General features: G+C 33.6%; 1 protein-coding gene across 1 annotated transcript in view; it reads right to left on the bottom strand.

Moving 5' to 3' along the window:
• Window positions 1-272: 272 nt before the first annotated feature.
• Window positions 273-12,516, bottom strand: part of LOC117110533 (conserved oligomeric Golgi complex subunit 6-like) — a 14,564-nt gene continuing 2,320 nt past the window's right edge. The window contains exons 3-16 of the mRNA XM_033253280.1: window positions 10,542-10,672; window positions 9,743-9,937; window positions 9,198-9,268; window positions 8,585-8,678; window positions 7,608-7,684; window positions 6,984-7,127; window positions 5,842-5,906; window positions 5,305-5,396; window positions 4,626-4,872; window positions 4,078-4,245; window positions 3,247-3,354; window positions 3,024-3,077; window positions 2,337-2,416; window positions 273-2,057 (exon numbers count right to left, since the gene is read on the bottom strand). Coding sequence (XP_033109171.1) covers window positions 1,910-2,057; window positions 2,337-2,416; window positions 3,024-3,077; window positions 3,247-3,354; window positions 4,078-4,245; window positions 4,626-4,872; window positions 5,305-5,396; window positions 5,842-5,906; window positions 6,984-7,127; window positions 7,608-7,684; window positions 8,585-8,678; window positions 9,198-9,268; window positions 9,743-9,937; window positions 10,542-10,672 — 1,674 coding nt within the window. The 3' untranslated portion in view covers window positions 273-1,909. The remainder of the gene's footprint in view (window positions 2,058-2,336; window positions 2,417-3,023; window positions 3,078-3,246; window positions 3,355-4,077; window positions 4,246-4,625; window positions 4,873-5,304; window positions 5,397-5,841; window positions 5,907-6,983; window positions 7,128-7,607; window positions 7,685-8,584; window positions 8,679-9,197; window positions 9,269-9,742; window positions 9,938-10,541; window positions 10,673-12,516) is intronic.

Below are 12,516 nucleotides of genomic sequence, written 5' to 3'. Positions count from 1 at the left end.
GGCAATCGTTTTGTAGCAGGCAAGGAAGAATTCATATTTCACATGTCTGATATATGACAATAATATTGCACATTATCCATGATGTAGTCGTATTTCAAACACAGCTTATTGGAGGATATTATTTGCTGTCTTTTAGCTGAGCAGTCCAGTAAAAAATTGATTCCTGGGTGAAGGTGGGAGTGAGTGGGCGAGAGTTATAGAGGACTTATATAATAATTAAATATTATGCAGCACACGGACATAAAATAAATGAGTGCACACTATCAACATCATTACTGTCTTTTCATATTATTGTATTGCTGAATATATACAACAGATATACATTTTAACATTAAAAATCAATAAAAAGTAACATATTAAAAGAAACCTATCCCTTCTGGATAATTCTGCATTCCACAATGCAATATTGTTTTTTACAAATGCGTCCTCTATTTAACATTAATGATAATGACATTACAGCAAAGATCTTATAAACACAAGATAGCGTTCTCCGCGATTTTACGCGTAACAAATAGAAGCGTTGATTTGGGACAGAAAAGTAATCAGTTTTGGGATTTCGTTGCCATGGATCTGAGATAGGGCGTTCGCGTTACACCAAAGTTAGTTACCAAGTACGTTAATTTTGTACCTTATGTTCTAAAGAAAGGGCGCATTGTAAATCGGATGCTTCTAATTGTTATGCGTAAACGTAAAGTCGCGCGGGGTATGCTATAATCAGAGCGGTCAAGGTTCAAAAGTTTTCAATTTTGCAAAAGGGTGATTTTCATGCGTTATTACAGAATTTGCGCGTGTAAATCGTGAAGAACGCTATTTTGTGTTTATAAGATCTTTGCAGTACAGTAATGTATTTTCTTTGTTTTGTAACTGATTTTCTTTGGTTAATTCATTGTTTTTATATGTTAGCTGAACAGTTATATGTCAATTGATGTGACAATGCACCAAATCAATCAATCATTACATTAACCAATTGAAAATTAAATTAAAAAAAAACCTTGAAAGATAGTTTATTGTAAAATGTTTGCTTAAAGAAAAAAAATAATTTTGAAAATTTTACCATACTTATTTTGCAGTAGCACACAAATTATTAGGTTGAGCATAAAAATTATTGAATATAAAGAATGTGTACCCTGATTTTCATACTGGATAATTATTATAATCAAAAAATAAAACCCTTCCAGTGACTGTAAAATTATGGTAAACATTTTTTAAATACTCTAATTTCTATGTTCAAGTTAATAATTTTATGTCACTTCAAAATAAGTTCATTAAAAATATCTGTATTTGCCAACTTATAACCAGTGACGCTGAAATATTTGTTTTCTGAATGAAAAATTGTCTTGTACTGTCTAACTCAGCATTGACAAACTGAGCCCTGGGCAAGAAGTGGTCTGAACCAGTGCTGTTGTTAAGGCTGTAGTTAGTGGCGCCCCTGCCTACCGCTCGGCCATTCAACTCCCACGGCCATTCGACTTATTCAAGAACTGTAATTCACATATAGATATTCTTTGCTTCAGAACAGTCCATCTGTTTCTTTGCTCTATGTTCAGACATGACCTTTAAATGTTCCACTATTAAGTTTTTACACAGCTGTAGTCTATCAGTTGATGATAAAATGATTCAGTATTATCAAACTTCAATATGCTTGTTTGACATAATCAGGAGGCATACACATGCCAAGCTGTCTAAACTAAACAGTGTTTGTAAGTTTATGGAGTAATAAATGCATTATATTGTAGTGTCCTCCTGAACTGGGTGAGTGTACTTTTGCTGTATGTGAAATAAATTAGAAGTAAAATATGTTAGTAAATTTATTCATATTCAGGAAAGATATCATGTGACCACTTGGAAAGAATCTTCAGAGATGACAAACCAGGTGACAATTTGATCATGTGACCACTTGAACAGTTCTTCAGGACAGTAGAGTGCGAACTTGGTCAGGCGTTCTGACAACCATGCTGGCTGTGTCGCTGTAACCATTACTGGGGTCAATGACCGCCCTGTGTATCAGGTCATATGCTGAGCAAATTAGGGTAACTGACTTCTTGTGAACTTTCTCCCTACAAATATTAATAATTAATATTAAATGAATTATAATAAAAAGTGATATTATCTAACATAAATTTATTGAAATAATTAATAAACTAATATTTATATTTTTTATTAAATTAATTTGAATATAAATGAATTACAAATATTAATAATTACTATTAAAATAAATTATAACTTTTTACATTAATCACATTAAAGAAATTAATAACAATTATTAATAATTTTTAATCAATGAATTATAATACAAAAAGTATTAATGACTAATAATGAATATTTACTAATTATACCTTAAACTTCGACCTTGAAGCAGATTGCACTGGGGCATGATGAGACTGTCGGGAGATGCTAAGTACGAATCAAATTTTGACTGCAAGAAAAAATTGAACATTTCAATCGAACAAGGAGAGCTACGTTTTTCAAATGTTTTGTCATTATCATAATTATTTTTTCATTTTTGTTGAATCTTGCTTTTTATCTTTACCTTTTGATTCAAAAGCATTTTCATCATGAACATCATCATAAAGCACAAATATTTCTCATTATCTTCAATATAGTCTTTCCCATAATCACCATAGCTATCATCATAATTATTCTCACCTTCCTCAGCAATTCTCATCATCTTGCTTTTTATCTTTACCTTTTGATTCAAAAGCATTTTCATCATGAACATCATCATAAAGCACAAATATTTCTCATCATCTTCAATATAGTCTTTCCCATAATCACCATAGCTATCATCATAATTATTCTCACCTTCCTCAGCAATTCTCATCATCTTTTTCATCATTATAGTCATCATCACAACCACTGCCATCATCATCACAGTCATCATTATCTTCATCATCATCATATCATCTTCATCACAGTCCTCATCATCATCGTCGTCATCATTGTTACCGGCATCGTCATTATAGCTATTCTTATCGACATATAATATTATATTTATAATCAAAATAATTTTAAATGAATTCTACCATGGCATGCTTAATAGATGCTGCTTCCATTCCATGTACAGATGACAGTGGCCCCTGGAATCAAAATAATCAATAATCAAAAATATCTGTACCATATAATTATATGTCTACTTTACATCAAAAACTATTCGTGATTGGGGGGGGGGGCCTAACCATATCCAAATATGGTTAGGCCTAGTAAATTTAACATATTGAAGTTAACAATAATGTTTGTATACGATACCTCATTCGGTTGATGCTGTTGTGCAATGCTGTAGATTTGTACCAGGTTGACCTTTGACAGGGTATATGATGCTTGCTCATTCACAAGGGCATCTGTATGTGCTTCAATCTTGAGAGCAAAAAAAAATCTAATAAATTATAAGTTGTCAATCATTTATGACCATACATAAATAGAAATACATGAATCGTCTGAAGGTATTTGAAAACGTTATCTTCCATATGTTATAAGCCAATCATGTGCAAATGACATATGGCTTTTTTCAGCTGGCTGTGAGTTTTGAAATATTCTATGCATGAAAAACTGCTAAAACATGATATAAAAACTACCTTAGAACATAATCAAAGCATTTTTAAAGGGCACCCTGGTTGATCAGTAAGATTTCACATATCAGTGCAGTCTCAGAGAAGATGCAGAAAACTGTTTTTATTTAGTATTATAGAATTTTAATAATAATAATAACAATATTTATAAAAAACTAATAATAAAAATAATGTGCTAATAATATCATACAAAAGTATAAAAACTGTAAACATATTCGCTGTAACTTTCATTCATTTTATTTCAATCTTTTATTGTCCAATATATAAAAAAATACATTAGAATATCTTTGTTTATACACTGCAACATATAAAAGGTAACAAATTCAATATAGCATGGAAGCAGTTTAAGCATTTCTAGCTTCCAAACTTGAATTGATATGAAGGATTCAAATCCTTGTCCATTTATTATTTTTTCTCTTTCCATATATGGATATAAATAAGTATTTGGAAGGATGCTGAAACCTAAAATAAATAATGAAATAAATAAAAAGATAAAATAAATGTTATGTACCTGAGCATCTAACATCTCAAGACGTTGATCAGTGAATTCATAGAGAGCCAGCGTTGTTTGTATCGCGTAGATACAGTTTATCATGTATGTAGCCATGTCCGCTGTGTTGAGTCTACTAGCTGATACAGCGCACATCTGCAGTAGCGGATCAAGTATGCAAGACAACACCTGGGGATGGGAGAAATATGACATGGGTGAGGGGAGAAATATGACAAGAGTGAGGGGACAGATATGATATGGATAAGGGGACAAATATGACATAAGTGAGAGGAGAAATATGAGACAACTGTAATGTTAATAATATATTCCTATAGCAAATAAGATGTTTACAATATAAAACTAAGGAAAGCTAAAGACACCTAGAAATGAAACATGTTAGCTTATGTTAAACCTCCATGAAAGTATGTTGTTTAATTTTTAAGGGCCCAAGTCAAATGAGTACTCAATGAAATAACAAACCAGCAAATTATCATTTACAATATAAAACAACAAATTAGTAACAAAATATAAATAACAATAATATTAACATTTAAAAGTTATTTACTTACTCGAGCAAAATCTGTCTGCCGTGCATCAATAGGAACCACAGAAGAATCATGGGAAGCCAACACTTCCTGTAGCAAGGTCAAAGTTTGTGAGAGTGAGGTTGGTGGGCTTAGATCAGCGGGTGGCAGTTCAACTTTCTCAATGAGTCTTGTCGCATGCACGTTGAGGGCGTTGAAGAAGACCTTCTGTGAGAATTCCTGCATCTCTTCTAGTGTCAACAAAAGGCTGCTTTCGCTGTCTAGCAAAAGTCTAGAAAAAGAAATATCGATTAATCAATACAGTAATAAATAAATCAATTAATGAATCAATCATACAGCAGGTTGGTAAGTCTGCTAAACAGTTAGCCACTGTGTTTGCCCTAAACCGTGAATATATTATAGAAAACTTTGTGCTTTAACTGAAGGGCTGATTCATTAGCACACCATGTTCCACATGAGAAGTTATTGGTTCTGCATGCAATATTGCCCATGTTAACGTTTCAGAACACAGAACCCTCTTTAGAAATGTGTAGGGGATTGTCTTTCATGTACTGCCTAATTCACTATCAGGAGTACTGCAATGGAAATAAGACACTGAAGAAATCCAATCCAATCCCAATCATCTCTCCATCCGCAGCTCCCCCCCTCCACATTTAATACGGACAGCTGTATGGAATGGTTAGATAACAAGCTTAATACTCACGCTATTGTGTAGTGGTAGAATTTTATTAGATTATTCAGCTTATACAGTACAACAGGTCCAGGCTCTGCAACAATAACTTGTTCTACTCGAACCTGTCAAAAAAGAAAACTTACTAAATACTAAGAAATAATAACAACAGTAATATTACATACAAGATGAAAGGGAGGAGGAGCTATAGGCTTAATGGTTAAAATACCAGGGGCTTAGATTAAATACTTCAACTACCTGCTCATAAAGAGACTTAATCCAATGATCAACACAACAGAATGGATCCTTCTATCCCTTGTTAAAGTGGCTATTCCCTTCTGATGGATTATTATCACAACTTACATCTCCTACATAAACTAAGTCTCAAGATGAGGCTTATGGAATGTTGTTGTTTTGGTAATATGACAAAAAAAAAGACATTATGTCACTGACAGAAATCAAATCCAAGACCTGGTAATAAAAGGCAATCACCACGCTACAGCTCTACTCAGAATCACTCTTGTTAAATATGGAGTAAACAAGTGGCCAGAAAAAAAAAATCATTCCTACCTTGAATGGTCTACAGACCCCTTCTGTGATATGTCCTAATATGCTTTGAATTTCTTCCTCACGGTCTATATGGGTGGAGGAGGAAGGCAGGAGGGAAGAAAAAGAATTGATAGAAATGAGAAATGGTCATAAAACAAGGAAGATAACAAAGAATGTAAATAAATGCATAGAAAAGTAGGTTACAATATTACTACCAAAAAAAAAAGCCCATTGGTGCAACTACAAGTATTTATCAATTTTGAATTACTAAATTTGAAATTTCTGATTACTAAATTACTAATCTGAAATTTTTGATTATTATTTGAAGTTCTCATATACTTGTAGTGGCACCAATGGGCTTTTGTACATTACAACTCCTAAGGACACAAAAATAGATCCAATCTCAGGCTAAAACCAATCATCAATCATCATTTGATTATTAATTGCTAGTCCAAAGTTTTACTATGTGCCACTTGCCTTCAAAATAGACTGAATTATTCACCAAAGATGACGTCATCAAAATTTGGCCAAGTGTGTATTAAAAGTTGTTTACATCGTAAAATTCTATGCTAATGTCGAAAGTGGTGTCTATTAAATTGTCTAAAATGTAATGAAGTTAGTGTAGAAGATAGTTTTTATAACAATGTATACATTTTGAATGATTCATAAATTCATGAGATTAAGGTTGATTTGATTTAAATATCCATTCAGACTAAAAGTATGAAGAATCTCGAAAGGCCTTCTAGGGGGCCTAGGCCCGTCGCTCGTGGGGCACATCCAGCACTCACTAAGGTGATCGCTGTTGATTTAGAGGTACATATTCAGCTTAAATACTATCACCAAGTTATTTTGTTGAAATTTCTGCATGGAATATTTAAACTATTGGACAAACCTAAATTGATGAATTGTAGAATAAGATGTTTCTTTTGACTACGATAAAATGTACAAATAATATAAGTTTGAGGAGTTTAAAAACCGTCAAAATTTACTTCAGTGGAGGCTTATTATTTTGTGAAAAAACTGCCACCTAGCAGTTTTTTTTTATGTTATACCCATTACAAAGGCTTTGGTTTGGTCACTAATTCGGTCTATTGTGTAAATGATAATGATGATAGCATTTATATAGTGCATAATGCGAAGATGTTTCTATGCACTTAACCTACCTTTCTGGGTTGCAAGCTTCAACAAACTCTGTAACAATTCCTTCTCTGAGGCAGTTGTTTGGTGCAACCATGCCAACATGTCACCAGTGTAGCGCAAAGGATCATGGGAATGGAGTTCAATAGGTCGTGGTGTGCCACCTGGGCCTAAATGCAGAGATGGTGATAATTAGAATTAAGAATAACAATATAAGGTGGAGAAAACGAATTTGCAATGTTGATATTCATGATAATGGAAAGAACATTTTTTTTTAATTCTCTGATATTTTGATACAATTTTATCATTAGTACAAGGGGGTAGAATGGGAGGTTGAATAGAACCTGCCTCTGCTGCACTACAAGTTAGGTTTTAGGGTACCAGAGGTCAGCTCAGCAGCCACTAAGACATATCTGAGAGGGTTGTCAGTTTAGTCGCCAACGCTTCGACCGGACGGAGTTTATGTCGTACCCAGGATATTTGAACACAATATTGTTACTGGTAACGTAACAGTGGGCTATTATTAGTAGTATATATAACATTATATCAGATTTATTTAACTAAACAATATCCCAGGGGACAGGCAACATAGCACCGTTGTTATTGGTAACATAACAATGTTGCTACTTTTAACATAACAAATTACCTACCTCCTCTCGTCAATGCATCAATAAATCCACGTACTACAGCAGTTCTCCTTGCTGTTCCATATTCATCTAAAGAATATCTGTAAAACAGACATAATTATTATAAGTGGCAAAGACAAGCCAAACCAGTCACTTGTCGCAAATCCTGTTTCAGAGATAATGGCCAAAACATGCTGGAATCTCAAAATTTTTGACATCTATTTTATTGCACTAAACTATCCTTTATATACAGTATCTATACATCATGCTATGCTGTTATTTTCCCCATTTGCAATGTTAAACAATAATTTTTAACGATTTGATGATGGTTTCTGCCTGAGAAATGTCCAAAATCAAACTTTGAAGGCTGATTTCTTAAACATTGTTCCTTAAACAGCTGTATGTTTAAACCCCTGTAACTTCATAACAAAATGTCAGGTTTAAATGATTCTTTTACCATTTTATAGCTCTCATATTAGTATATAACTCTGTATTTTTGCGACGAGTGACTGGTTTGGCTGTCTTTCCCACATATTGGTAACAAGTATAACTTCACCAAAAAATGTATAGTAGAGTACAGTATCATTATTCTTTAGAATAAAATTAATGACATGAATTTTGCAATAATTATGACAACAAATACTAACATGCTTTTGGAGATTACAATTGATAGTGATTGTTGAACTGATAAAGTAGGCTGTTTAAAACTTAGGGGAAGCAACTGTAACAGCATGAGGAACAAACAAAACAGGTGTATTAATCGTTGACCTCAGATATTTTGTGCAAGTTGTGGATCAAATTCATTAGCGATTATGCTGGGAATTGGTTGTTTACCGACTTGTATACAGTAAGCATGTCCTTGAATCAATGCGTTGCTTGACTGGGAGCCTGTGTAATTCATGTAAGCGTAATTTAATTTATGGAATACTTTATTTGATCATCTACTAATTTATCTACCTATCTTGCAGAGATAAAAAAAGAACCGGATTGTTATAACTTACTGAAACAAAACAGGCCGATCTTGGAGAGCTTCCATTGCTTTGGCAAGAAATGAAGTCACTTCAACAGAATCAGTTGTCATTGACCGACTCTCACCTATCAAACCAAAGGGAAAGTCTAATAACTTCATTTTACATTATATGAGAAGAAATGAAAACACAATTAAGAGATATGTGCATTGTATGTTAAGAAAGTATAATACATACTCCAAGTATTGAAATGCTCTCCATCATGTTGGGATTCAATATTTCGACATTAATTATGTCATCAGGAAACCTGATGCAGCCACTAAGACATATCTGAGAGGGTTGTCAGTTTAGTCGCTGACGCTTCAGGAAACCTGATGATGACGTAATTAATGTTGAAATATAGAATCCCAACACGATGGCGTGCATTTCAATACTTGGAGTATGTATTATACTTTCTTATCTGAGATTAATCAGTGGACCTTTCGGTTTTTGTATGTTAAGTAATAATAATATTATTAATAATAATAAATACGATTCATATAGCGCACATATCCAATTAGAAAGTGCTCAAGGCGCAAAAAGTAAATATACCAGATATGTTGAAATATGCATGAATAATGCCAATTTGCATAAATTATGCGAATACCTTGAGTCCACCTGTACAGACGTTCATATGTTGTTTCCATGTGAAGCGCCATTGATTCCATAATTTCTAACCTATAATTTAAAAAAGTCTTGATATTTAAGATTCGGTGGGTGAGGAGGATAGAGAGAGGTCAAGTATCATAACAACTATACTACAGCCACTCCCAACATAGGTAATAATAATAATAATAATAATAATAATAATAATAATAATAATAATAATAATAATAATAATAATAATAATAATATCTTTATTTCCTCCAAATTTACAAAATCATACAAAAAGAAAGAGGAGTCAGGGGTGAAAGAACTCAGAAAATAATTGTATAAAAAAATGAAATATACATAATGAATAAATTAATAAACAAGGGCAGCTGTTGTTATGGATGAACCTATAGAAAAAGAATAGAGAAATAATACAATATAATAACATAACATAGTAAATATTAATTTACCTCCATTATTTGACCATATACAATATTCAAATGTGGTACCTTCTGTATTTTAACTGGGTCTCAACATGGCCATATTTGGAAATGTACGTACCCTGCTGTTTGTTGATTTGTTCTTAGCAGAATCTTGCAATCCTGGTGAATCTGTTTAACTCTTGCAAGTGCTTTAAAGAAATCCTCGTGCAATCTGCCATCTCTTGTTCCTCGCAAGACTTTTAGTTCCTCTGGTTTCAATTGGTACTTCCCAAGGAAGGCATCGGCCACCTTTGCTCTCATTTCTAACCTCTGACTTTGGATAAGAATAAAAATTAAATTATAAAATGTTATATTTATAGGACTGACAACATACATACAGTATTTAGATACCCATTGGAATATTGAAAGAAAAAATAAGGTTATAAAGACTCATTATACATAAACTATACTTATTTACTACATACTATATTCTTTGGCTACTATTTATGTATTGTCTATAAATGAAAATTAATTCGAGAATCACATCACACATTTACAAAACCCCAAGATTTTTGTTTCTAATTTTCTGGGGAAAACAATGACATTCAGCAGTATAGGTGTATTTGAATGGAAGCCTGCCCTCTTTGACAACAACTTTGTTCTCAACAAATCACAGTGCTGAATTTTATTAATGACTACATATCAAAGCAATGACGTGCAAATTCCTTTGTCGGTATCTACCCGTCTTCTACGCTTCCGCAAGTGATATTGAGTAATCCCCCAGTGACTGGTAGTCTTGAATTTATTATCTTTCATCGTAATTTATAATTTTATTTGTCTCGATTAAGGTGGTTAACAAATAATTTTGGAGATTAAAGAGCGAATTATGTTTTACAGTTATGTCTGGTTCTATACATGAAGAATAATTAACTTTGTACCTTTCTTTCTGTAATTCAGTTGTTTTACTAATGAGATCTGAGGTCTGGTCCCTAGCAGCCTTTAACCTCTGGGTCATGTCATTACAACATGTACTCATAGCTGATACATCTTCATCGATTGAATCAAGTTGCTGTAATAGTTATGCAAATAACAATAACACACATTAATTGATTAATAATATTCTTAACCAATAAATTAAAAATACTTATAATAATTATTATTAAACGTTATCTAAAATCAAGAATTCTATTTACAATTTACATTCAGCCAATAATCATTATATTTTGCTTACTTTAAGAAGGTATATGATACTAGATCTGCAAATAACCTGTACATAGATAAACCTAATACAGAGTATAAGAAAAATAGTTTGATATAATGTGGTGCTGACTTGTGGAACAATATTGATGAGACGCCAAAAAATAGTACCACTCTTAAATTTTTAAAAAGATTATTGCAACATAATTTTTAAATACAGACTATTTGGTAGAATCTCTGGTTTTAAGCTTTTCTATTTTCCCTTTTATTTGTATTTTTGTTAGTAGTTCTTGTTTAGTTGTTCATTTTATAGTTAAGTTTTTATAATGTTAACGATACGGCCTCGTGGAAGAACACCACCTTAGTGAATGAGCTTCCGTTGTAAAAGAAAGATTTTATTATTATTATTATGACGTTTCATTCAGACTGCCACCACCAATCAGCAGACACTCACAGTGACTGGAGTTGGATTTGTCGGTCAAGGGTCGTACAACCGTCGTACAATGCAGTGAGTGCCCAGCCTTACGGCTTTGATTCAATAGCGCTTCATCACTTTCTGGGATACCACCTCAAGTTTTAACAAAATTTAGCAATTCAACCCTTTTTATGGTGCAAATTATGTGCAGGAAAATCATAAAGAAAGGTTGTGCTTCTCTGCATTTCCAGTGGCGCAAAAAAAAATATTTAGGGGGTACCGGGCCGGCTGGAGCTCCATTGAATCTGCCACAGATTGCAATCCTCCAGCTGAAACACAAGGGTAGTAGTGGATAAAATTGAACTGGGAACCAAACATCTCCACAGTTCAGGGCAACCACAGTGGCTACCACCAGTTAAGCCGACTAAGCTAGGCTGCACTCTCAAAAGCTAGGAAAGTCAATTTTTGTGATTCAGTGAAAAATTAACCTTTATTATTGGAATTTACCTACTACTGACTTGGCAGTTATACATCTTACAACAAATGTCTTGTGAAATTTGCAGTAGCGTATCTAGGGCAAAGGTTCCAATTATCCCGATTCGATCAGGAGTCTCCCGAATTTACATGCTATCTCCTGGTCTCCCGAATTTGTTCAAGTTTTCCCAAATTTAAAAAACTGACTAGGCTAAGCCTAGGTATGTTGTCCTTGCAGTACAGCCACGAAATTTTAACATACGGCCCGTTAAAAAAACACAGGATTCGCACGGTAAAATAAATGATATTAATTATTAGGCCACATGAATCAAAAACCATAGGTATCTAAAAAATTATGTTTGACTCGACTCCTCGAAAAACGTAATGCTATCAGAACATTCGACGCTGAGGGCGCTTTTCATAATTGATGGTAACCCTTCACCTGCAAATTCTCCCGTCTCCCGATTTTTTAGGTCTAGGGGTTAGAACGTCTACTAGGGGACGCGTGTGGAAGCGCACGGCGCTCTCAAAAAATGATTCCTTCCCCCCGGTCGCCCACGAAAATCACGGTCAATAGTAAAAAAACCACTTAAAATCACCTTTTTTGTGAGTTAGCGCCCCCTCAAATGACCATCGAGGCCTCCCCATCAGCACCCCCACTTAGATGCACGTCTGGAATAATAATTGCTGCGAAGCAGCCAATTCATATTCTTGGCAGCAATTTGACCTCTGAAAGGTCATTGTTTGTCAAAAATCAATCGCCTGAGACAACTGAAAAGCGGAGTTTCCTTCTTTCGTTCTGCCGCGTAAAATCAATTACTTTAGGC

Source organism: Anneissia japonica, unplaced genomic scaffold (genome assembly GCF_011630105.1).
Source record: "Anneissia japonica isolate Jap-2015-1 unplaced genomic scaffold, ASM1163010v1 scaffold3434_len466720_cov178, whole genome shotgun sequence".
Lineage (NCBI taxonomy): Eukaryota > Metazoa > Echinodermata > Crinoidea > Comatulida > Comatulidae > Anneissia > Anneissia japonica.
The sequence above is the reverse complement of the archived record's forward strand: the minus strand, read 5'-3'. Positions and strand labels throughout refer to the sequence as shown.